This window comes from Nannospalax galili, unplaced genomic scaffold (assembly GCF_000622305.1).
Source record: "Nannospalax galili isolate Female #2095 unplaced genomic scaffold, S.galili_v1.0 scaffold252, whole genome shotgun sequence".
Classification (NCBI taxonomy): domain Eukaryota; kingdom Metazoa; phylum Chordata; class Mammalia; order Rodentia; family Spalacidae; genus Nannospalax; species Nannospalax galili.
The window spans coordinates 4637089-4664095 of record NW_008333886.1 but is presented as its reverse complement, the minus strand read 5'-3'; the positions used below and the strand labels follow the sequence as shown (position 1 = coordinate 4664095).

At 43.1% G+C, this 27007-nt stretch overlaps 1 protein-coding gene across 2 annotated transcripts in view; it reads left to right on the top strand.

Moving 5' to 3' along the window:
- Nucleotides 1-6: 6 nt before the first annotated feature.
- Nucleotides 7-27007, top strand: part of Garem1 (GRB2 associated regulator of MAPK1 subtype 1) — a 201020-nt gene continuing 174019 nt past the window's right edge. For both annotated transcript variants that reach the window (XM_008828846.3, XM_008828845.3), the window contains exon 1: nt 7-166. In XM_008828846.3, the coding sequence (XP_008827068.1) occupies nt 46-166 (121 nt within the window). In that variant the 5' untranslated portion in view covers nt 7-45. The remainder of the gene's footprint in view (nt 167-27007) is intronic.

Genomic DNA, 27007 nt, shown 5'->3' with positions numbered 1-27007 from the left:
GCGAGCAGTGGCCGGCGCGGGACGCGGGCGGAGGAGGCGGGGAAGATGGACTCGGCGCCCGCGCTGGGCTGCAGCCTCAAGGATGTGAAGTGGAGCTCGGCCGCCGTGCCGCTGGACCTGCTGGTCAGCACCTACCGGCTGCCGCAGATCGCGCGGCTGGACAGCGGTGAGTGCCCGGCAGCCGCGGGGAGGGACGTGGCCGCCCGGCTGCCGCAGCCCTGGCGCGGTGCTCCGCTCTGCCGGCCGGCCGGGGGGTGCGGATCCCAGCCCTGGCCGTGCACCGAGCGGGGACGCCCTCCCGGGGAATCGGCTCTACACATAGGCATCTCGGACGCGGGCTGTGCCTCCCCAGCCTCCTGTGAGAATTACCCAACCTGGGAAGCCTGCGGAGTTCTCTTAGGCAACTTTCTTACGAAAATAATTGGGCTCTGGATGGCATCTCGAGCGGGGTGCTTTCCCCAGCCGCCCCTCCCAGCGTCCGCCCAGAAGCTGCAGATTTAGGAGGAAAAGCTCCCTGGTGACCCAGTGGAAAGGATCACGTTTCCCAAAGGCCTTTCATTATAGCTCGGGGGTCTGTTTAACCCAACTGAAAGTAATTTAGGACCGTGTGTAGAAAATGTCTTTAGCAGAAGTGGTGGTATGCTGAAGGTTAATTATTAACTCAGCACACTTCCAGCCTAGGAAAATATTTTAACTCACTAAAACATATTGATTTACAATCTGAGCTCAGAACCAAGAACCTGTGTTTCCTGAAACTGACCACCAGAAACCAAGCAGGATGTCCCCCGACTGGTGGTCGTGCATGGTGATATCTGCAAACAGATTAAGTATAGACCCTTTGAGTCTGAGACTTGTGACATTGGAGGGGCAACTTAGATGTGGTTTGGTTTTGATTGTTTGCACCCTAACTTCACTGGATTTGGTTTCTTGTGACTTCCGACTGGAAAAAGAGGTCTAGCCTGCTTGGGGGCTGCCGGGCCCCAGGTTGGCAGCAGGCAGGCAGGCACATAAGCAAATAGAGTTGAGGCCACACACAGGCCACATAAAATAGGACTGAGCATCGGGATGCCATCCAGGCACTTGCCTTTCTTCTTTTATAGAGTAAGAGAGTGCTTTCCAGGAGATGGGTGAATGTCCCAAGGAATTTGGGTTCTGGTTCTTTTCTGTGGGGTTAGGTTAGACACTGGAAGCTCTAATAGGAAAAAACCTCCAGGGAAGTTTGTGAGAGCTGGGAAACAGTGCTGGTGTGTGTGCTGGCCTTGCTTGTGGTTGGTGGTGGCAGCGGTGGGCATTGGGAATAAATGAGTTTTTAAACTGGAATCAAGTGTGAAGATGATGGCTGTTGAATCCAGGGGAGGACACCTGGTATGTTGAAGCTTGTCTTCTGGGTGTGGGGGTGGCAGAGTGTGGTTTGCTTTAATATGTGCCTGCAGACATGCACTAGTTCAGTATTTCATTTCCTCCTCCACTGTGCACAACTGTGTATTTTGGCAGGTGCTGAGTCTCACCTTTCCATTTCTAGACCTTCCCTCATCTCTGCAAACTGCCAAAACTTCTTAGCTAGGCAAGAGAGCACTGGTGTGTGCTGTTGAAGTCACTCAGGCTTCATCGAAGGTGCAGTGAAAAGAGGCTGTGGGTCAGCTTCAGACGTAACTGTTAATTCACCATCCTGGCCCTGCCATTCATAGAAAGGACCCGAATCAGCTCTGTGTTCATTCCACGCTTCTTTTCAAAGAAGTGGACTGTGAGTCTTAACACTTTACTTTCAAATCCTGGAATGGATTTTGCTCACTATGTTTAATTCTAGTTCTTTATTGTGAATTTCTCTTGAGATTACCACTTGAGAATCACTCTGGCACACCCAAATTCATACTGGTAGCCAAATGCTGCTTTATACCTAACTGTGTCACTTACCAGTCCAGTCTCTTTGTTAGCATGGATTTTATAGCTGCATGATATTCTGCAGAAATGACTGAACCAAGTATATCTGGTCCCCATTGAGGGACATTACGTCCATCCCCCCCGCCCCCTGTTGGTGGACATAAAGTTGCTTCAACCGTTTTGCTATTGTAAACTCTGATATGATGAACAATCCCGTAGAGAAGTTTGTGTAGGGGGAAAGCTGCAATGTATTCTTACCATGTTGAATGGGTATGTAAATCCTTTTTGTTTTATTTTACTTTATTTTATTTGTAAGATAGGGTCTCCCTGTAAACTCAGCTGGCCTCAAACTCACTATGTAGACCAGGCTGGCCTCCATCTCACAGAGATCTGCCTGCCTCTGCCTCCTGAGTGCTGGGATTAAAGGTGTGTGCCACTATGTCCAGAGTGAATCCTTTTTAAAGTTGTGATATTCCTTATCATTGCTCTAGAGGTCAAAGGTTATACTCAGACAAATATTAGCATTGTGGGCAGAGTGCTGAACCCATATCCATAATAAAATAGGAAATTTTACTTCATAAATCTTTGCTAATCCAATGAGGTGGTGACATATTATCTTAACATTTTAATTTGGGTAGACTTATTTTTTATTTTTTTGAGACAGTGTCTCCTTGTAACCCCAACTGGCCTGGAACTCACTGTGTAGCTCACACTGGCCTCGATCTCATAGAGATCCACCTTCCCAGTGCTGGGATTAAAGGCGTGCGCCTGGCACTAATTTGGGTGGACTTTAAGAGAGCCAGATCATAGATTCTTTGCTCAAACATGTTTCACAGCAGTGTCAAGGAAATTGCTGCTGTATTCTTAAATGTTGTTGGGGAACTCAGGTTTTGCAGAGTCCTAATCCTGTGTATATCTTAACCAGCTTCAATGCTGTGGTACACTTTACACGCACACATCCCTATACTTAGACATGAAAAGTAGTCATTTTCCAAATCACTTGTTTTGAAGGAAATTAGGAAGAAATTGAAAAACATTCCACAAATTGACATGCCCCAAGGAAGGTGGTGACCAGGTCTAAGATGTTGTGGGAGAATATTAAGTCTCGCTTCACAACTGTTGAGTATGGAATGCCTACCACATGCAGGTGCTTTTCCACATGTTGCTGTATAGTCAGATCCTTGGCAAACCTGTTTTAAGGACTTTGGATCCTGTATTTAGGGAAGTTCAGTGAAGGACTCAGAACTACTAAATGGAGGAGCAGGATTTCTCTTGTGCCCGGAAGACTGAGCCTTATCTCAGGCTGTTGATGGTGCCTCTGGTGAAAGGGCAGCAGGATTGGGGCAGGTCTGGTGTCTGCTCTGAATAGCCTCCCTGTCTCAGAGCTTGAGGACCAGAAAGTCAATATTTTAAAAATGGTGTGGACACCAAATTAAGTGCTGGCATCATCCATCGTGTTTAGATGACTCTGTGCTTCCCAAAGGAGTGAACGAAAAGGGGGGAGAAGAGAGGTTATAGAACCGGAAAGAACCAGAGAGAGGGAAGGAAGCAGGTGGAGTTTGGGGACTTGGGATTTGCAAATGTCCCTGTTCAAATAACTTCTTTATACATTTGCTACTTAAAAAAATATTACAACATGTAAAGAATTCTCCTGTTCTTTGCATAAGACGTGCCAATGAGAAAGATGCACTCAAGCTTACATGTCCAATAATGAAATTTAAATATTTTTATTTATTTTTATTTTATATGTATGTGTATATTGCCTGCATGTGTGTAAGTGTATCCGTGGTTTGCAATGCCCACAAAGGTCAGAAAAAGGCATTGAATCCCCTGGAAATTGAATTAAATGATGAAATTTTAAAATTACACTTATTTGTGTATTGTGTGTGTGCATGTGGGTACACACAGACATGTGGAGGTCAGAGGACAGCTTGTGGGAGTTGGTTCTCTCCTTCCACCGTGTGGGTTTGGGGGATGGACCTCAGGTCATCAGGCCTGGCAGCAAGTGCCTTTGCCCACTCAGCTATCTTGCCAACCCTCTAATGATGAAATTTATCTTTGTGCATTAGGTACACAATTGGTGAGCCTTCCTGGGTTTTGTCCCCTAGTCTTTCTGGAGAATTCCAAGGAAAGCACTGTAACAGTTGTCTTTGGAAGATTAGATGGGATAGCTCTCATCAACCAAGGTGGAACCCCAGTCAACCCTATTGGTTGTCGGATAGTTTAATTGATCATACTGGAAACTGTGTATAGGATCGGGTTCCACAAATTTGTTCAGAACTAAGGGGAGGACAGAGAATCCTAACACTGCCCCCCTCCAACAGCCTACACTCAAAACTGGGTTAGTGGAAGTCGCTCGTTTTCGCTCTCACTATTTCATCTTGCAAAAGTTCTGAAGATCTAGAACAGCATTCCCTCATCATTATTTATTTTTTGCTCTTGTAGCTCCTTAAAGATTGTATGAAACGCTATCCCCTAAGCACACTTTAAAATTACCTGGTAAAACTTTTCATCCGTGGTTTAAATGCAAAGAATGTTTGGCATATTGTAAACGTTGACATTTAAGTTGCATTGTTATATCATTTCAAAAAATTAGTAGAATCTAGATTTCATTGCCAATATTTTATTTTTATTATGTTTATTTGGGGGGTATACTGTGCTATGGTGTGTGGTGTGTGTGGTGTGTGTGTGTATGTGTGTGTGATGTATGTGTGTATGTGTGTGTGTGTGGTGTGTATGTGTGTGTATGTGTGTGGTATGTGTATGTGTGTGTGGTGTGTGTGTATGTGTGTGTATGTGTGTGTGGTATGTGTGTGTATGTGTGTGTGTGGTGTGTGTGTATGTGTGTGTGGTGTGTGTGTGTGGGGTGTGTGTGTGTGGTGTGTGGTGTGTGTGTGTGGGGTGTGTGTGTGTGGTGTGTGTGTGTGTGTGTGGGGTGTGTGTGTGTGGTGTGTGGTGTGTGTGTGTGGGGTGTGTGTGTGTGGTGTGTGGTGTGTGTGTGTGGGGTGTGTGTGTGTGGTGTGTGGTGTGTGTGTGTGGGGTGTGTGTGTGTGGTGTGTGGTGTGTGTGTGTGGGGTGTGTGTGTGTGGTGTGTGGTGTGTGTGTGTGGGGTGTGTGTGTGTGGTGTGTGGTGTGTGTGTGTGGGGTGTGTGTGTGTGGTGTGTGGTGTGTGTGTGTGGGGTGTGTGTGTGTGGTGTGTGGTGTGTGTGTGTGGGGTGTGTGTGTGTGGTGTGTGGTGTGTGTGTGTGGGGTGTGTGTGTGTGGTGTGTGGTGTGTGTGTGTGGGGTGTGTGTGTGTGGTGTGTGGTGTGTGTGTGTGGGGTGTGTGTGTGTGGTGTGTGGTGTGTGTGTGTGGGGTGTGTGTGTGTGGTGTGTGGTGTGTGTGTGTGGTGTGTGTGTATGTGTGTGTGGTGTGTGTGCAGTTTGGGAGTCTGTTCTCTCCTTCCACCATGTTGCTCCAGGAAATGAACTCAGGTTACCAGGCTTGGCAGCAGGTGCCCTTACCTCCTGAGCCATTTCACCAGCCTCCAAAGAGGCTTTATTTTAAAGATGTGAAGCAGTCCTTCAACAATTAAAAATTTTGGACCTTTTCTTTATGTCCTTAAATTCATGTTTCTATTTATCTTCTCCAGCATAGAATAATGTCTTAATGTAATTTACTTTAGTGCTTGAAATCACTTTATTGGTCACTCTGTCATAAGTTCTGAAACAACGTAATTAAAATCTGTCTTTTTTTTGTATTTGAAAATAAAAAAGACGGTCTTCGTTTTGTGGAGGGGACTCACAGGCACTCAGGGCTTTCTCCTTTTCTCTTCCTTGTCCTTTTGGGGACCCCAGCCCATAGAATGGTGCTACCCACATTCAGAGCAAGTCTTCCTTCCTCAGCTGATTCTCTGTGTAAAAGCCCTCACCTACACACCCCAATGTGTGCCCCATTAATACCTTGGGGCAGTGTTTCTTAATCCGATCAAGTGACAGTTAACCATCACACTGGTTACAGGGGAGTCCATTCTGATTCTAACCCTGGGTGTGATGGGGTTGTGGGAACTTGGACTTTGCTTTGCACTGAAGTGTTCTTTGATTTTATCAATAGGCATCTGGGAGACAGAATCAAAAACACGCATGGGCACGTAGACCCAGGGGTGGTGTCAGGTGGCTGTTTGCAGGTGCCAGCGATCCTGCTAGATCCATATTTTTCTTTTAAAATTGATGTAAACTCTGAAAATGTGCTTCATGATTGGTGTGTGCGTCTGCACACGCGCATGTGTGCATGCATGCTTTACAAAAATAAATTATCATATAGATCTTGCTCCAAGAAATGAGTGTACTTTTCTTATGGCTTCATTTACCCCAAGGCAGTCTATATCTCCAATACTGAGGGCCTGTACACATGCCCAGGAGGACAGGAATGGTAGCTGAAGGGTGCCAGACCCAGGAGCTCTGTTCTTCCGTAGGTGAGGGATCTTGGCCAAGTTTCTTCACTTCTCTTATTTTTCCATGGGTGTTATAATTATTGTCTGATTTATCCAGTCCTCTAATTTACTAATGCTTATTAAGACCTACTGTGCAAGGCCCTGGTACAGGTAGTAGATTCACAGTAAAGCCTCTGCCTCATGGAGCCTGCAGTCCTGTGTGTCTACATATTTTGAGAATTAAATACAAAATTATGTATGAATTACATGTATATTGCATAATAGTGTGTATATATATGTATGTATATGTCCATGTTTAAGATTAGCATAGCCAGTGGCTCAGCAATTAAGAGCACTGGTTAGTCTTGCAGAGGACGTGGGTTCGATTTCCAGCACCCACATGGTGGCTAACAATGGTCTGTAACCCCAGTTCCAGGGGAATCCAATGCCGTCTTCTGTCCTCCACAGGCATCACACAACACAGGTGCACTTACAATCATGGAAGCAATACACTCATACACATAAAATAAAAATGGTAGATAAAATATTTTTTTAAAAGATTGGCATACTAAAGCTTATGTGGTTTCAGAGGGAGGCTTCTGAGTATATCATTTAGGGCACAGAGGAAAACTGAAAAACAGATTGTATTGCACTTGCACAGACAAAGAAGCAGAAATGCTCTGGTGGCTTTGATCTGTTTTCCTCTAGGCATTTCTGTAACCTGCAGGCTATAGAAAGAAAGATGGTCCTTATCAACGACCAAGTGTTATAAGCTGATTCGATTGGGCTTGGGAGAGGCTGGAGCAGCTTTGAAGGAAAGGAGGGCCTAACACAGTGTTGGTGCAAGGGACGTGATCAGGAGGGCTTAGAGCCCGTCATGCTGCTTGTGTTCCCTTCCCACTTACTTGCATTATTGACCATGTCTAAAAATGTTGAAAGCAGAGTGGGAGAGGGTGTCGTGCGTGGACCAGGGATGAACATTAGATCCATAAGGCGAGGTTGGACATCACTCCTTTGGTGCCTTTGCTTTTCAAGTGCAAGGGCTGTTTTGAAAGTCTTCCTTGCGATGGATTTCCACACAGCAGTGAAAATCTGGAAAACTGCTTTGACTGTTGCCATGGTCCACGTCACTGCTTGAGGACAGAGTGTTTTGGTCTCTTTCGCCCATTGGCTGCCTCATTGAAATAGCAAGTTCTTGTCAAGCAGCTTGTAAACTCGTTTATTTTTGTTGGAGATTCCTGAGGTATCTGTCTTTTCACTTACTCAACTGCACTTCTTGGAAATTCAGACTCCTGTCCGGTCTTAGCAGGACTCTCCATCCTTAGAACACCAGCTATTGTGTGCAAAATGAAAAATCACCTCCATTGCTGGTTTATGTATTTTACCATACTGGAAAAAGATGCAAAATACCTGCTAAAATAGTTTCCATTTCCTGAGATGAATTCCTTTGTAACGTAGTCCCCAATTCCCTGTACCACCTCACTCTAAGTCCACAAGAATGTTTTCTTGAAGTTCAGATTAAAGATAACTAGAATTTCTTGTATTATTTCTCAGCTCCTAGCACAGAGCCTAGCATATGAGAAGCACTTAGTGAGCAGTCACTAAAAGAATGAGCAGGTCTTGGCATTAATAACTGTGTAGCCTAATATACTTTTATGCTAGTTCTGCATGCCTGAAATAGAATTTCACTTCTGTTCTATTTAAGGTAGACATTGTATTATTAAATTCATAAATCAGAACCAACATGGTAGGGAGGCCTTTATATTAGCAACAGGAAAAATAAGAGACTTGTGAACCATTGTGATTCATAAGATAATGGTTCATAGGCTGTTAGTTATCAGTATTTTTAAATTGTTTCTAGAAACTGAAACTTCCTTTTAGGGTAAACAAAAAATTGCTGAATGGGGGCTCGAGAGATGGCTCAGCGGTTAAGAGCACTGTGTGTTCTTGCACAAGACCTGGATTCGAATCCCAGCACCCATATGGCTACTAACAACCATCCATAACTCCAGTTCCAGGGATCTGACACCCTCTTCTGTCCTCTGTGGGCACTGTACCACATGGGTGCACTTACACATATGCAGGCATAACACTCACGTACATAAAAAAAGAAAATTACTTTAAAAAAATTTTCTGGGTAATAAATCAGTTGTGCTGAAATTAAGGTGACTATGTATTGCATGTTGCCATGCCATTGAACTTCTAATCTTGGTTTCATCATGTTGGTCACATGATTCCTGTGTATATGCCCTAGAAGGCCATAGATCTTTGAGACTAGTCATTTCTTACTTCAAGAAAGAAAGGCCTCATTTGGTAGTCAACTAACTGTTTAGCTACCCAGAGCAATTTTATTTCTAAGCAAAGCAAGCCACTTGGTTCAAATAGTGTTACAAGAGCACAACTGCTAATTTGGTACAGTTGTCTCTTCTTAGAATAGCCCTAAGACTGACTTGAAACAATAGTGCCTTTACTCCAGGCAACAAGTTTGCTTTTAAGCCCCTGAAGGAGTATTACATCTCCTAATAAAGGAAGGAAAACCAACACTCCCAAGTCCTGTTCCAGTCCTGTGGATGAATTGCATTACAATTACAGGGCAAGTCATTTTAATTGATTTCTACTAATTGTTAACCCAGATTGAAATATTTAAATATACCATTTGGGTTTGTTGGCTTAATGGTTGTATAATAAATACCAAGTTATTGAATTTTAAACGTGGAGCTACTTGTTACTCTGGTAATACTGACATGTATAGAGGTTATGGTTGGGCCTGGTTATAGCATACAGGAGAATGTAGTTGTTTTGGGCAGGGTTGATGCATGTAACCATGGAAAGATTTTAAATAAGTTGTCTGGTTTTGTTTTGTTTTTGTTTTTTTTTTTCCCTCAACTCAATAGAGAACAATTTCTTCAGCCAGACCCTCTTTTTTTTTTTTTTTTTTTGTTAAAGTGATCGTTTCCTTAGTATCAAACTATAAGATGTTGGGAATGAAAATCGGCCCTCTTTCTTTCTGGGGGCTAAATTTAAATATCTCAGAATTACAGAAAAAAGTATAAATGTTTCATTGCTTTTTTTAAAAAAACTATTTATTACTGTTCTGTAGGTGTATGTGTATGATGTGCATATGTGGTGGTCAAAGGACACCTCTGGGGAGCTGGTTCCCACCTTCTTCCTTCAGAGCAAACCTTCTTACCCACTGGGCCATCGTCCCAGACCTCATTGCTGTTTTTAATTACATGTGCTACCTCGTAGGTAATTTGAAGGCACCAGGTATGGAGGAGGCTGCGGACCATTCATAAAAATGTTAATGAACTGCCTGAGAAAACCTTGCACAACTCAAGGTCGTATGTCTGTGCAGACTCTGTGTTTATGCCATGAATGATACTCATTTGGGGTTTCTGTTCGCTTCCTTTAGCCACAGTGGGCCAGGAAGGGTGTTCGAATCACAGAACCAACGTGATTCTGTTCACTGTGTTTCTTCCTGCTCCTCTGCAATATATGCTGTCAGACCTTTATTCCAGCTACAGGCTGTTAGCATTTAAAAAGAGGTCAGCATCCATTTTTACCTTGGGACCACTGTTCTACAGTGTCAATCAAGTTAAAAAAACAACTCAATTAGTTGAGTGTGGGTGTGTGTGTGTGAGAGAGAGAGAGACAGAGATAGAGACAGACAGACAGACAGAGAGCTCTGAAAGGTTCAAATTACCTACTTAAAAATAACAAGTAACAGAAAGCTTTATTAAGAGACTGCTCTTATTTTTTCTGTTTATTTTGGTCCCATGTTTTGGCTGGTTAAGAAGATGGAGCCACTGAGAGGGAAGGGTCAGGAGGAGTTTCTATAAGCTCATTCATCATGGCTGTTGTGTATCAGTTAAAGTTGATCTCAGTCCTGCATAACAAATTGAATGTGGGGGGGGGTCACAGCATGGAGAAACCTGTTACTGTCTTCCAGGACTGAGAGAGAGACACACACAGAGACAGAGACAGAGACAGGCATGAAGAAGCCTACTGCTGCCCTCCAGGCAGTCCAGAGTTAGATGGAAATATAGGTCCAGGACCTACATTGGTCTCTGTCTTTGCCTGGCCTTCTAGTCATTTCTGCTCTCAAGGTCGCCCATGTTTCTAAATGGCTGCTGGAATCCTAGCTGTCGTGTCTGCATCTCATACAGCAAGAGGGAAAATGGGGATTCCTTCCTAGTCCCAAACCACAGTTCACTCATGTCTCATTGGTCAGTACTGTGGCACTTTGACATGGAAGTGTGGAAGGCAGAGAGCTGAAGTCTGACCTAGACCAGGGGTTTTGTGGCAGGAGATAGATGAGGTGTCGGGCATCAGGAGACACCGTTACTCAATAAGGTGCTAAAACAGCCCTACATTGTATCCTAGCTCCTTGGCATCTCCCTTATTTAAGAAGCCTGTTGTTTTTTTGGGGGGGGCAGGGCAGGGGGAATGATGCTGGGGGGCACACCCAGAGCTTTACATGTTAAGCAAGTATTCTACCATGAGCTATATTTCCATCTAAGAGGCCTGTTATTAGAGGTAAAAGTACTTATGAAAAGTAAGCCATGGAAAGTTGTGTTTCTAAGGAACTGTTATTACAAGAGCACACCTCACCATTTTCTCTGCTGCATGCACACTTTTCACACTTTCTCCCTGACTTGATTCACACATGGGAGTAACTGAATAGTTTTTGCAAGGTGCTTTTCCTCTGCTCTGTGGTTTTGGCCAGACAGATACAATGGTTGTGTTTAAGACAATATTTTTAAATTTTCATCATGACAGGAATTTGTAAAATATAAGAAAAAACAGAATGAACATTGATTTTAAACCCAGAGAGCATATAACTTCTTAGATAACCATTTGTAGTAACCTGTTGCTATCAGGTAGATATGGGATGTAAATAGAAAATACACATAAGAGTGGAAGCCAAGTGCACCTACTTCAACTGTGCACACAGGCCACACCATACTTCACTAGCGCTGGAGAACACCGTTACCAAGCCTGAGTGGAACTCTGTTATCACCAATACCACATCATCATCGTCATCACCATCTCTGCCATTTTCTACTTGTGTGATACTTGTTTTGAGTGTATTGTGTTTGAGAATATCAGTTTGTCAATTTCATATCATTTCTTTATTTGTGGTTAGTAGAAGAGAAAGTATTGTTTTTACATTGTTCATAGGTGTTGCTAAATGACGTCTAGGAACATCTGTCCCATGATGGGCAGGCCCCTCACTTTTTATGCCATGGACTGTCGCAGTTGTTTCTTAGTCTTTGCTAATTTAGATAAGTTTTTAAAAATCACATTTTTCTCATTTGTGTTAATATTTATTTGATTAGTTTTAAAATAGCTTCAATAATATATTTGTGTATGTGAATTTCCTGAGACTTTTGTTTTTTCAGTAGCAAAGTTCTTGTAATCAAAGTAACAAAAACCGTAATGAACTTTATTCTTGGTTTTCTACAGGATATTTATAATCTCAAGTCTCATGTGAGTTAATCACTTTCTAGACCTATTTTCTGTTTTTCTTCTGTTATCAAGTAGTCATTACCTGTGTTTTTGAAGTTGAAGTTATGACTAATTTAAAAACATTGAATTCTTTTTTACATGTAATCCGTAACACATCTCAAAGTGCAGAAACATAGAAATCTGAGAATCACAGAGCACATCAGGGGCCCAGGAAGGAGCTGGGGTGATAGCTTGGGTGCTGGTTCTCTTCTGGTGAACATCTGTGCAAATGTTGTCTTCACTATGGTGCCTGCAAAGAAGGGGACTGGAGAGCTGGGCTTAATTTTTCTCTGTGTATAAAGCAATGATTGACAGGAAATAAAATGCACCTCTGCCAACCTTGCTGGGAAGGACTCTGTAAGCAGCTGCATTCATCAGAGTTGAGGTGACAGTTGTTGAAAATGATGTTCAAGATAACTAAATCTTTTATTGCTAAAGAAGGCTTAGATCTGCTGGCCCACAGATGAGGCAGCTTGTGAACTGTGCTTGCTCCAACCCCCAGTCTTGCTGCATCTCTCCTTTCCTCTCACTCTCCCTCCCACTCTTTGGTTCATCTGGAAGATAGTAATCTGAGTAGACTGTGTTCAGTTGAATACTGTGGGATATTAGGGAAGCTTCAGGCTAAGCCAAGCCTAGGAGGGAGGGAGGATGTGTGAGCACTAAGTCCAATACCACTTACAGCCTACCCAGTTTTGCCACCTGTCACAGTGAAACCCATTCCTCCAATTAGAGAAGCACAATACCCTCACTGGAAGAATGTGAGTATATCCTCTCTAAAGAGTGTGGTCAGAAGGTCCGTCACCTGACATGACCTCCGTCATCCTGATGTGACCTCCATCTAGAATTTTGATGCTTCCCATGTTCAGAGGCACACATATTGACAATTTACAGAAACACGGCGTTTTAGTAACTTAAAAAACTCTTACATCAAGCTCTTCCACTCTTGAAGCATCGCCTGACCTTAATCTACCCCAGCAGCCTGGTGTGTGGTCTTCATTCTGCTTTTTGTCCTTTATCACCATTTACACAGACATGTCAGAACTTTGTCATTGTTTAATAAAAAGTGGATTCTATTACAAATATTATTTGACCTCTTGCTTATGCCACCCATGACAGGCTTTCTGAATCGTATGACATGCATGCTTTTAACAGATGTATAATATTCCATGGGTGGAAATAACTCATTCCTTTATTATTGGTGTTCTGGTGCTTGGTCACTGTGAATGGGCTCACTAAGTCTCCCTGTTTATAGTGTCATTGACTTCCTTGCTTTCCTAGAATCCCATAGCTTGTGTGTAATATCTCCAACTTCTCTCCTCAAATATCTTTGATAACATTGTCTTCCTGAGTGTTTGAATGTTACAGGCAGGCACCAAAATTAAATCTTTTTGGAAAAAAGAAAATGAAAAGAATGAGTCTTACATTCCATTCAGAGCCCATTTTACAGAGTGGGATTGGTTTAATAAATGCTGCGAAAGTGAGATCCAAAAAGCCCATCATAATCCTCATTCTGTCACAGAAGTATGAGATGCCATCTCTCCAAATCATGTCAAATAATGATGTTCTTGCCAACTTAGTGGATGTGAAATGAGATCTTACTGCTACATTAATTTGCATTTGTCTGATTATACTAGAGTTCTTTTTACCCCTTTATATATGTATTTACCACTTTGAATCAGTGTTCCTCTGTAAATCAAAGCCCCTCTCTCTCTCTCTCTCTCTCTCTCTCTCTCTCTCCATTCTGTTTCTGGGTGTTCTTATCAATTTCTGTTTTTAAAAATGTATTACTTGGGGCTGGAGAGATGGCTCAGCAGTTAAGAACACTTAACTGTTCTTACAGAAGACCCGGGTTTGAATCCCAGCACCCACATGGCAGCTAACTGTAACTCCAGTTCCAGGGAATCCGACAGCCTCTTCTGTCCTCCACAGGCATTGCACATGGGTGCACTTACCTACATGCAGGCAATATACATATACACATAAAATAAAATAATAAAATAATTTTTAAAAAATGTAGTGTGTGTGTGTGTGTGTGTGTGTGTGTGAGTGTATACAGGCACACATGTACCATGGTATGCATGTGGAGATCAGAGAACACCTCTGGGAGTTGATTCTCCTTTCACCACGTAAGTCCCGGAGATCAAACTCAGGTCATCAGTCTTGGAGGCAAATATCTTTAACCACTGATCCATCTCTGCCTCTTTAGATTGTATTTGCATTTTAGGGATATTTTTTAAAAAATAATTTATTGAGAATTCCAAACATGCACATAAGGTGTTTTGAACAAATCCATGCCCAATCCCTCCCCTCCAACTCCTGCCATATCTCCCCATCACTTTTTTTCTGATAACTCCATGTACTCTTTCTTCTTTTCTTTTTTTAATGGGGCTTTTTGCTATTCTAACATTCCCTCCTCTGAAGAGGTAACCCTAAAATCTTTCAAGGATTAGATAAAAGCTGACTTTATCTACTGACTTTTTGTTATATTAATCCATTTAAGAGAGTTTAATTTTTGCATGAACAGACAAATTTCCTTTTCCTGTTCTTACTCTTGGTAAAGTAAACCTGCTCTGAAACATAGATTGTGCATGTAGTTTTTTAAGTTGTCCAGGAACATTTAAAATTTTAAAATTTGTCTTCAGTCCATCTGGAATTAATTCTTGCATATGATGTAAGATTTCTATTTTCTTGCAGGCTGCTGTCGCCAGAGCCCAATTATTCAAAAATCTGTTTATTGCTGATGTGAACTATCTTTGTTGAATTTATTTTACTCTCTAACAGTTAGAAAACATACTTGAGCCACACCTGTCTTTCAGGAATTTCCTTAGGCTGTGTTCCAAGAACATAAAAGGTTAATGAAATCAGAAAGCAATCCCTTTATTCCCCAAAGAAAAGTTACAGAAGGCGAGTCTCTCTAGTATTGACTTATTCTTCTCTCCCAGTGTCTGTGGGAGACCCAAGACTTGTTTTGGCAAAGAAAATTGAAATTCATTTTGAGGAAGGGCTACCCTGGTGAGAGTTGGAAGTGACAGCAACTTGTTAAATGCCTTCTGAAAGCAGAGTCCAGATGCTTTGGCAATAAGCTTCCTCCAGGGAAAGATTTGTTTTAAACTGATACTTTATTAAGCTGGTATTTGTGTGTTGGGGGGTGTCATAATTTAAGAAGGGTTTGCAAGTTGTACTCATTTTAGGTTACTTAATGTGTACTTTTATATTTGGTACAAGCAAGGGGCACGCTTTTGCACAATATTCTTAATGTATATATGTCTAGTTCTTTTAAACCCCAGTGACCCAGCTCTGCATTTTTAAAGATTTAAATTTCTCATACATTTTGTTTATCCCCCCAAATCATTGATAACATTATCTTCCTAATTTTTAAAACTCTCTCCTGCAAGGATCAAAATTAAAGCTTTTTAGAAAAAAATATAGGTCAGTGTGGACCTTCTCCCTCAGTTTCAAAACCCATAATGTCTGCATATGTAATGAGAAGGAACTTGGATTATTCTCCAAAACTTTGCTTATTACATGTCCCTCCTATAAAAATTCTAGCAGAATTTTCCAGAATCTCCATCCTGGATTCCCTGAGGAACTTTTTAGTAGGTTGGAATTGTGCACATTTAAGTTTTATTTCTTTCTAGATTTCTTTTTAAGCTGAGATCAGAGATTCTGTCTTCTCTTTCCATCATAGACTGCCCAGGGACTGGTGTTGATGTCCCACCAGATAGGTCCAGTTGAATGACTGGTCCCCAAGTTTGTTGGGACTTTTCAGTGTGTACACAGGCACACACTCTCTGATCATCACTTGACGGCCTTCTGGAAGGCTCTGGGCAGGGAAGATGTCTTGATTATAGAAGATGTTTCTTCCTGCTGTGGCTCAAAGGATCTTTGTGTATGTTCCTTGTACTTGGTGCTGGGTTGTGTGAAGTTGTGTTCGTGAAGTAGTGTTCATATATGCGCTTATCCTAGAGACTTTCTAAGACTGACTTCTCAAACTGTGACAGTGGGTCTCACCTCAGGACCTACTGATTATATTTACATGTATTAGCCTAATGAAAAGAAATTGGATGGGTGAAGCCAATGTTAAAGTTTTGTTGTTAGAGATCATTGAAATTCAACTATACTGTTTCATAAGCAGCTATTTATGTTTTCTTATATGTTGCAGGAACATATTTCAAAATAGGCACTGCCATGTCCATTGATTGAAAGATGCATTTTAAAGTTTTTGTTTTTATTTAATGTGTATGAATGTGTGCCTGTGTGTACCAAGTGTGTGCCCGGTCTCTGCAGAGGCCAAAAGAGGGGCATTGGATCCCTTGGGACTGGAGTTACAGACAGCTGTGAGTTGCCGTGTGGGTGCTGGAAAGTGAACCTGGGTCCTCTGTAGCAGCAAGAACTCTTAACCACTGAGCTATCCCTCCAGCCCATAGGTACATGCTTTAATAAGAATGTGTTTTATAATTAATGGTGTGACATAGTTTAATCAGTGGTGTTTGTTCTATCTTGGTTATTGTAAACTGATGATCACCTTACAAGTGATGACATCCTAAATTATATGAATTATGGTCAGTCCATGGAATGTCTTTCATGACCTTGAATGAGACAGTGGGACCCAGTCTCTTCCTGACCCTCTTCTGCTCCCTGTCTATGAAGGGATGGTTGTACTCTACTGTCTGCTTATGCCAGGACGTGCTGCCTAGTCACAGGCCGCAAAACAACAGGGCCAGTCAGTGGACTAGACCCTCCAACATTGTAAACCCAAATAAACATTTTCTCTTTATAAGTTTATTATCTCAGGTTTTGTTATAGTAACAGAAAGCAGACTAGCAGGGAATACACTGGGTCACTCATTAAACAGCATATAGGGTGAGTTTCCTTGTTTTGTATATAACCATGGTATGATTTTGCCTTGTTTTACATTTTTCCAACTTTCCCCTTGCCAAGCTAAATGAAAGCTGGGCTTATGTCTTTCATGCCCATCGTATCTCCAGAACCCAACATGGTATTTAAACTTATATTGATAATATGTGGTGGTTGATGGAGGCGTAAGGCCTCTTTTTAAACATTATCTCTGTCTACCTACCTACCTATTTGTCTATCGTGTGTGTGTGTGTGTGTGTGTGTGTGTGTGTGTGTGTGTGTGTGTGCGCAGATGCATGCATGCCATAGCATGTGGGTGGAGATCAGAGGACAACTCTTGGGAATTGATTCTCTCCTTTGCATTGTAGACTCCAGGGATCAAACTCAGGTACTCAGGCTTGCAAGCAAGTGCCTCCACCCTATGAACCATAACACACATAAACACACTCACAGTGTAGTGTGTTGACTGATGCCTGCCTCACCCCAGATGAAGACATGTCCATGTCTAAAGTCCAAATAAAATGTTACTTTATCTGGATAAGGTTTTTCAGGTGCAATTCACAGTTTAGAGATGACGATATCTGGCTGAAATCCATGGTGGGGTTGTTTTCCGAGGGAGGCAGAGGGGAATCTGAGATGGACTCAGAGTAGGCAGCATGGCCGTGGAGGCGAGACTAGAGTGAAAGCTGTGTCAGCCAAGGTCTGCTTAGAGCCACTGGAAGCCAGAAGAGGCAGAAAAGAGAAGCAGAAAGGTCAAAGGAAGCCTCCTGCACACTAATTCATTTTGGATCTTGGCCTCCAGAATGGGAAAGGAATAAATTTCTGTTGTTTAAAGCTGCCCAGCTTATGTTAACTTATTGCAGCACTCATGGGAAGCTTCTGTGCCCACAATGTGTACACCTAAGCATGCACACATACACATGTGCACACATTTTATTGACTTGCAGTTAAGGAAAATGCTAGGTTCTTAAAAATAGAAGTTATAAATATAGAACCACATAGAATTTGCCCAAACATCCACCAATAGGATGGACTAGTGGGAGTATGGTATGTGATTTACACAATGCTGGTCATTTATGAACTGTGATCATGTGCCTGCTATCTTACATACACAATTCCGAGGGCTAGGAGCACAGAGGTGAATAAAAGACCCAGTCCTCCAGGAGTTCACAGGCCCACTAGGTAGGTAGATTCCTAGACAGTTAAATATTATCGTGTGAGAGGCAAGGATGAAATGCTTCATCCAAGAGGCCAGTTAATTTTGCCAAGAGCTCTTGGAGCAGCTTTTACAGAAAGCGTTATTTGACCAGTGAGCTAGCTATTGAACTATGAATAGAATTTTGCCGTTTAGAAGAGGCAGAATGGTATTCTTGACAGACTCAGCTCATCCTAAACAGAGGCATCTGAGAGAGGAAAGAGGAGAGGAGGCCCAAAAGACAAGTTGGAAACAGGATTTTTAAGAGCCATAATATGCTGAGCTTTGATCTTTACCTGCGGTTGCTCTGGCTGCGCATAACCCTTGGCTCCCTTCTAGGACACAAAGGACAGAGGATGTTTTCACAGAATAGGTAGCAACAAATCACACTGGAGTCCCAGACTTCGATGAACTCCACTATCAAAACTGCAAATAATAATCCACAGTGATGCATATTATAAAACTAGGCAGGCTACACGTGTCGGTAGCAGTTTTGAGAGCAGCTTGATGTAGAATCATGGGTCGTGTGTGTGTGTGTGTGTGTGTGTGTGTGTGTGTGTGTGTGTCCTTACACAGCTACTGATAAACCTCATCTTTCCATTTTGAAGAAATGGAAATTTGACTTGCATTTTGAAGAAGCAGGTCAAAGTGAGAGACCGTCAAGCTTTTCTGCAGAGTGTGCGTAAATCCCCTCCTCTTTCCATTTTAAATCCGTTTCTCAACTTCAGCATTTTACTAAGTGCGGTATTGAGCAGCACACCATATAGATAGTGAACCACCGCGTGGCAGTTGAAGGTAAGTGTTCAGGCAGGTGGTACATCCTTGTTTCCAGTGAGTCACTGCCTGGTGACAGTCTCCTCAAATGTTTGCGTATTACATACAGTGGGTGTTATGGTTTGAACGCAAAGTCCTCCAAAGGCTCCTGTGTTGAACACCTGATCACTGGCCAGTGGTGCTAGTTTGGAGCATTCTGGGTACCTTGTGTGGTCAGGCCTAGTTGGAGGAGATGGGTCAGTGGAGCAGGTCCTTGGGATCTGCATTGTCCTGGGCCCATTATTCCTTTTCTTTGCTACCTGTCCACTGTGAGGTGAACATTCTCTACACACTCCTGCTGCCACTATGAAATTCTGCCATGGGCCTTGAAACATGAGATGATGGACCGAAAACTTGGAAACCATCAGCCCCAATAAATAATCCCTTCCTTTAGGTTGCTCTGTTGAGGTATTTGGGGCCATGGAGATGCAGAAGTAATGAGCACAGTGAAAAAATATTAAATGGCTTGTTCTGGTTTCCATCTGTTGCTGTGATAAAACGCTCTAAGCAAAAACAACTTGGGGAGAAAAGGGTTAATTTCATCTCACACTTCGAGGTCACAGTGTCCTGAGGAATGCAGGGCAGGAACTTCGGAGGAAGGCTGCTTTCTGGCTCAGTCTCCAACTTGCTTGTGGCTCTTGCTTAACTAGCTTTTTCATACATCTCAGGGGTACCTGCCTGAGGAATGGTGCCATCACAGTGGGCTCAGCCCTCCTGCATCAATTAGTAATTAAGACAGTCCCTCACAGACATGCCCACAGACCAACCTGATGTGGGAAATCCCTCAGTTGAGGCTCTCCTCTCATATGACTCTAGGCTGTGTCAAGTTGACAGTTCAGGCTAGGTAGGACAGGGCTTTATAAGAACCTCCCAGATTAGTGCTTTATAAGGAGTATTGTGGTATTATTTTGGAAGATAGTTTAGAGCAGTAAGAAGTTGGGATGTGAAATGAAATATTTGGAAGACATAGGATTCTATAACAAGACAGGTGGCCTTTAGCCAAACAGATGTGTGAAAACACAAAGGTGAATGGCACCTATTTGCAGATGCGTTTCACAGGATTAGTGATTGGCTGTGTGCTGTGAGGAAGAAGGAAGCATTAAGTGGACCTGATGTTGTCGGCTTGGACTCCAATGCCCTTATCGGGGAACACCACACATGCAGAAGCAGGTTGTGTGTGAGTGTGTGTTGCCCGAATTCCCTCTGTGTCTCCTGCGCTATCAAGCAAACCTTATAACATATCTTTATATGCATTTATTAACTTACAAAGGAATGAGTACCCAGTGCCTAGCCCCGCACCGCGGCTCAGAGCCCGCCATATCAGACCGCGCCATGCCCATAGTCACCACTAGCATTCACTCACACCTCCAGGGCCAGCTATCTTGCCCCAGGCCCATAAGAGTCAATCCATTCTGTCCTGGAACTGCTGCGTGGCTGCCTGTTCCCTGTGCCACACATGCTGCCACGTGTGCTACCCACAGCTCGCGGCTTCCGTCCCAAGATGGCTCCCAGCAGCCACTCCATCATCCATGCTCCACAGAGGGCCCCTTGGAGGAAGTAGCAAATTGGGAGATGCTCCACCCCTTTCCTCTGCTCTTACAATCTTCCGGTCCATCTTCCATTAAGGTCCCTGAGCCTTGGAGGAAGTGATAGATGTAGGGTGATCTCTCTTGTATCATGGCAAGATAGTGGCTTCTTGGGCCTCTCCATCAGTTGTCCTTAGGCTGTGGCCACTAATCTATCTCAGTGGTGTTTCTGCTATTATAAAGACAAATGGGGCCAGGCGTGGTAGCACATGCCTTTAATCCCAGCACTTGGGAGGCAGAGGCAGGTGGATCTCTGTGAGTTCTAGGCCAGCCTGGTCTGCATAGTGAGTTCTAGGACAGCTGGGGCTACAGGGAGACCCTGTCTCAAAAAGACCAAAAAAAAAAAAAAAAAAGACAAATGGAAGGAAGTAGACACATTTAAACAAAAATGAGTGTGAATACAAATGTCTAGAAGATATCCCTGTAGGTGTACTATACCCATTAAACAGTATACTCATGATGGCATCTCCACTAGGGCCTGTAGCCTGTCTCGATGCAAGGCATTGGCCTGGTCTATGGCACCAGATATGTGTTCCACCCCTAGGAGCAGGCTTTATCCAATTAGAAATTTGTCAGTTGTACGTGTGTTGGTCGAGCCATTATTGCATTTGCAGGTATTGCTTGGCATGTCCATAGTGTGCAGCACGCGGGGTCCATCACTGAGTAGAATTATAGGGGATCCTTTCTTCCGCAACCATCTGCATCAACATGAACATCATCCATCCAGAGGCATGGAGTTTTTTGGCTTAGTCTCAGTTTCATCTCTTCTTCTCCCACGCTCACAGCATGCAGTGTCCTCAGCAACATGGCCTTACCGACCTAGTGTACAACCAACATTAGTGGCAATAGCCTTGGTGAATTGGAGGACCTCAAGGGCCTCTCTCTGACCAACAGCTCATAGGGAGGGCAACCCACACCTGGTACTGTAGATTTTCTTAACAGTTGTATAGTTTGGGAGTCTCTGTCCTCATCTTACCCAACCTACATAAAACTCCCAAAAGTCTTACAGCTATAGATGGCCTTTGCTTCTTCAGGTATCTTTCAAGTGGGTTTCACATCTGTAAAATACTCGAAGGAATGTTAACATTTTATATTAAATCAATCATAGACAAGGTCTAACACAGCATGGAAAGGTTTTGTCCATTCATATTAACTGTTTTCTCCATAGATCCTTGTTAGGTACCATAGCATGGGTACGAGGCATTAATTTGGTTAGCTCTTTACCATTTTTAGTTATCCCTTTGGATTCTTTTATTCTTGATACACTTACAGGTGTTGGCTCTAGTTGCCTGACCCTGCACTAGGCTAAGGACTCAGGGGGCTTCTCCTGTCCCCACTGTACTTGTTGGTTCCCTGAGTCAGACAGGCTCTGGGTCTGCCTCCTGACTGTAGCCATATCTGTCATCTTCCCATTGACCACACCAGGTGGCTGGGGGAGAACTTGGTGGGAAAACCTGCTTCTACCCCTAGTATAGCCTTTATCAGAAGAGAAATGCATCTTATTTAATCCTTGGGGATTCTTAACCACCCTTTGTATAGTTGTTATCTTTTGAATGTCCTTTGTAAACTGTTCTTCTGGTTTTAAAACTTTCCAGAAACGCTTCAGTACCGAGTTTGGTTTTCTATCAATTTTTTTCTCTGGGGATTTGGGCTTGACATAAGTCTTGCCACATTGTCTTTGAATAACCCAAGTGGACTATTTCTTTGGTCTGGTCTTTTTTATATCTCTTATACAGTGTTCTGTTATTTTACAGACACGTTTTACATGCTGGTCAGAATCATTTAGATTTGCCAAAGCCTCTCTCACTTTACAAAGATCCTGTCCCATCAAAGGGCTTAGTAAAACCATTAAAGCTCTATACCATTCTCAAGGTCCCAGTTGAATTAAGCTTTCTTTCATATCTCTGGTGAACACAGTCTTATCTGGCCCAGTGAACTGGACATCATATATTGCTTTTCTCATACCTAGTTCTCTCAGTAATGCCTGCCCCTCCTTTATAGTTCTCCCTTGGTGACAACCATGTATCTTTAATGCCTTTAATCAGCCACCCCATTAAGGACTGCCCCCCTGCATTGGCCTAGGTTGAACAGCCTATATCGCATGGACGGATGGGTGGTTATATAACTCAGCTGTGAAGCTTCTGAAGGACTTAGACTGACGTCATTTGCTCCCATGTCCCATACTCTCACAAGCCACATGGCCAGGGGCTCTGTGCTTGCTTGCTTGTAAGTTTTCCCTAGTTTTAACAATTCTAGCATGTAATATTTCCTAGCTACAGCACAGTTAGCTTTTTTTTTCCCTTTTTACTATTATCTTTTTCTCTGAGTCCTTGGACCTTACAAAGTGTCTCACCTTTTTTCTATCTCCAGCTCTGCACCTGGGTCTGCCAGCTCAGCCTTTTCAGCTCTCCCTGCCTGGGACACAGCTTTTATCATGCAAAGTGGTCTCTCTCTCTCTCTCTCTCTCTCTCTCTCTCTCTCTCCCTCTCTCTCTCTCTCCCCTCCCCCTCCCTCTCCCTCTCTCTCCCCCTCCCCCTCCCTCCCTCCCTCCCTGGGTGCTCCATTTGAGTCCAGAGCAGGTAAAAGATTTTCTAGCCTTTGAGTAACCTTTAACAAATCTTCACATACCTGCAACATATCCCCACATTTACAACATAGCTGTGGCCCACACTTCTGCATGGCTGGCCTCTTTTTAGTAGCCCATTGTAAAAACCATATTAGCACCCTATCAGCGCTCTTCTAAAACCCATTCTCAGTTTTCTCTTATCCTGCTGACTATGCCAATTTTGTTGCCCAAATCCCCCTGGGTCTCCTGGGCTATCAAGCAAACCTTATAACACATCATTATGTGCATTTATTAACTTACAAAGGAATGAGTACCCAGTGCCTAGCATTTGCTCATGCCTCCAGTGCCAGTGATTTCACCCCAGGCCCATAAGAGTCAGTCCATTCTGTCCTGGAACTGCTGTGCGGCTTCCTGTTCCCCATGCCACACACGCTGCCATGCGCGCTACCCACGGCTCGCGGCTTCTGTCCCAATATGGCTCCCAGCAGCCACTCTGTCATCCACGTTCCACGGCAGGCCCCACTCATTGGAGGAACTAGCCAATTGGGAGACACTGTGTTAGTCAGGGTAAGCATGTGCTTAGCATGTTCCACTCTGTTCAATCTCCAACACTACAAATAATTGAATAAAAAGAAAAGAATAAAATAACATAGGTTGCTTTATTGCTCACAGATTGACTACTTTGTGCCTCTTCCTTTCCTTCTCCTCACTTTGGGCTCCAGGGTTGATGTCCCATAACTGTGTGTCCACTTTGCTAAAGCAGGAGTGAATAGGCACATCACCCTTGGGTCTCTTGAGGGTTTTGTCCCAGATTGATGCACCTCAAGGTTTCTCTTCCAGTTCATTGTCAGGGCCAGTTTTCTGGCTTCACTTAACAGTCACAAGTTGTACCATCTTACCATGTGCCAGGCATGACTCCATTGACTGTTATAGTGGGAGGTAGGGGAGGCAGTGAGATAGCTTGTGGACATGCCAAGGTATTTTAGGCAAGTTCAGAAGTTGGAAATTTTGCATCTTGAGAGTTCAGGGCTAGAGAAACAGTATTAGGAGCTTGAGTGCAATGATCATAAACCAAGTGACACACTGACCAGGTAGGAATAGAGCCAGCTCGAATGACGGGAAAGATCAAGGCTAATGAGTTTGTGGATACACATGCTAAGCCCTATATTTTTTGTAGCAGCTGGTTATAACCTTTAAATTTTATCTAATGGTTGTCAGAGTGGTTGAATAAATCACTTAAACAGAATGTGGCTTTTGTAGACTGCAAAATTGCTGACTGGCATTTAGTGATGTAAAAGATGACCTTAGATTTTACAGTAGGAGTTCAGCAGGAAAGACAACACATTGCAATGGGTCGCTGCTATTAGTTGGAACAGAAGATGGGTTATTCGTTGATTCAAACCAAGGTTGCTGAGTACTCACAAAATTAGAATGCCTTCAGCTTTTTTCTGTCTCTGCTTCAGACAGCAAGATAGGCTCATCCTTGCTGGGATGACATTCTTCTCATAGCATCAGTTTCTGGTAAAGGGAGGTACTTAATAGCTGTTTTCCCCACTGACTGGGGTTCAGACATAAGATTTGCTTTTCTCTTCTTCATTTTCTTGAAAGGATCTTACATTTTGCTTGCCTGACTTCCATAGGGGTTTACCCCAAATTACTCACTTTTTGAACTTTCATGTGGAGCTATATAATGACTTACCCTGTCCTAGTTTGTTCTTCATTGCTATGACAAAACACTCTGACCACTACCAACTTGGGGAGGAAAGGGTTTATTTATCTTACATCTCCCAGGTCGCAGTTCATCAGGGAGCCCAAGGTAGGAACTCAGGGCAGGAACCTGGAGGCAGGAGCTGGAGCACAGGCCATGGAGGAACACTGCTTACTGGCTTGCTCCTCTGGCCCCTGCTCAGCCTGCTTTCTTATGCAACATAGGCCCACCTGCTCAGGGGTGGCACCACAGTGGGCTGGGCCCTCCCACATCACTCATCAAGAAGATGCCCCTCAGACATGGCCACAGGCCAGTCCAATAGAGGAAATTCCCCAACTGAGACGCCCACAACCCAGGTGTGTCAAATTGACAGTAAAGCTATCCAGCACATACCCCCAATAAACTCTCCTTTCTTCAAGATTGTATATTAATCAGGAAAATGAAAAAAATAAACCTGGCTCTACTACCAGTAATGCCACCATTATTATTATTTTTTCCTGAGGCAAGGGCTCATATAGCCCAGGCTGGCCCAAAACAGTGTGTAGCCAAGGATGACCTTGAATTTGTAATTCTGGTTTGTACTATGTTGGGGGTTAAAGTCACGGCTTCCTGCATGTTAGGCAAGTGTTCTACTAACTGAGCTTTCCCACCAGCCCCACTAACATCTTTTCAATGGGAAATGTGAAGCATTGTAATAGCAGTAACATTAAAATGACAATACCAATGTCACAGGTGAAGCAAACAATGAATTAAATTAAGTGTTCATTAAATTTCTATGTTTTAATAGCACTGTATTGTGAATGATTAAAGTAAGTTGTTTTTGTTTTTTTTTTTTAGTCTTTTTGAGACAGGTCTCCCTGTAGCTCCAGCTGCCTGGCACTCACTCTGTAGACCAGGCTGGCCTTGAACTCACAGAGACCCTCCTGCCTTTGCCTCCTAAGTGCTGGGATTAAAGGCATGCGCCACCACGCCTGGCTAAAGTAAATTTTAAGTAGGATTATCTTCTGTTTTTCAGTAGCAAAATATCTGTACACCTAAAAAAAAACTCATATTCACTACACAGCCATGGACAAAGCAACCTTTAGCAAGAGGCTCACATGAACACAAAATAAGAAATCCAGTGATTAATTACTGTACAATAAATTTTATGATTTATACTGTGATACATCAGGAAGGTGACCAGAAGCAGAATATATGTTATGAAACTTGCAAGTTTAACTTCAGTCCAGTTTTACTTTTTAATGGATCAAAATACCCTCTCAAAAAGGAAGGACAAATAACAGTAGCATAGATAACCATTTAGCCTCATTGCAGATAATTTAAACTTAATCAATGTTCATGTTTTTCTGCAACTAAACTTCAGTTCCTCATAAATGGGAAATACACAAGCAATTCAGCCTTGACACCTGGTGCCAAATGTATCCGCATGCTCCAGTTTCCAAAAGGAAGAAGGAGGAAGTCTTTCAACTGTCAGAAGAAAATAAGGCTGGGTTCCCAACACTACTGTGCTAATGTGTCTTTGAGGATGCTTACTGACTGAGCTCCTGGTTCGTTCTCCCTGAATAACAAGGCACCAATTTCTGTTCTCAATATTGACCCATAATGGTCCTTCAGAAATCCTAACATTGATTACTAAGATGTTAATTTTAGTTCTAATTAATAAATATGGTTGTATTATTTAAAAAGCTGCCTCTGCTGAAGAACAGTAGTTTTTTCCGGGTCACCTTTAATTCCAGCATTCCGGAAGCAGAGACAGGTGGATCTCTCTGTGAGATCGAGGCCAGCCTGGTCTACATAGCAAGTTCCAGGCCAGCTAGGGATACAGGGAGACCCTGTCTCGACCCCTCCCCCTGCCCAAAAAAGGCCAGTAGCTTTTACCTTCCTGACACTGACATATAAAACTGCAAAAAACAACTGCTCCATTTCAACAAATCCACCAAGCCATTGGTGCTTACACCTGAGTGGTAATTACAGTTCACGTTTATTAAGGACTGACTATGGTGTGGCGGTTGTTCAGTGTTCACAATCTCAGTTACTTCCTACCGTGACCCCGGCAGAAGGACTCATTTGTGTAAGGTCATGTAGCTGAAAACCCAAGCCAGTGGCAGAGGCACTTGGAGAGAGAGGCGGAGCATAGCTCCAGGCTGCCTTGCACTGCCATTCCTCCCCATTCATGGTGCACTTTGCAAAATGAGACAGTTCATTGTTGATTGTCTTTATTAAAAATTGAGCCTCTTGGGCTGGAAAGATGGCTCAGCGGTTAAGAACACTGGTTGTTCCTGCAGAAGACGTGGGTTTGAATCCCAACACCCACGCGGCAGCTAACAACTGTCTGTAACTCCAGTTCCAGGGGATCTGACAGCCACTTCTGTCCTCTGCGGGCATTGCACGACACTTGCACTTGCAATACACTCATACACATAAAATTTAATAAATAATTTATTTTTTTGGTCTTTTTGAGACAGGGTCTCCCTCTAGCCCC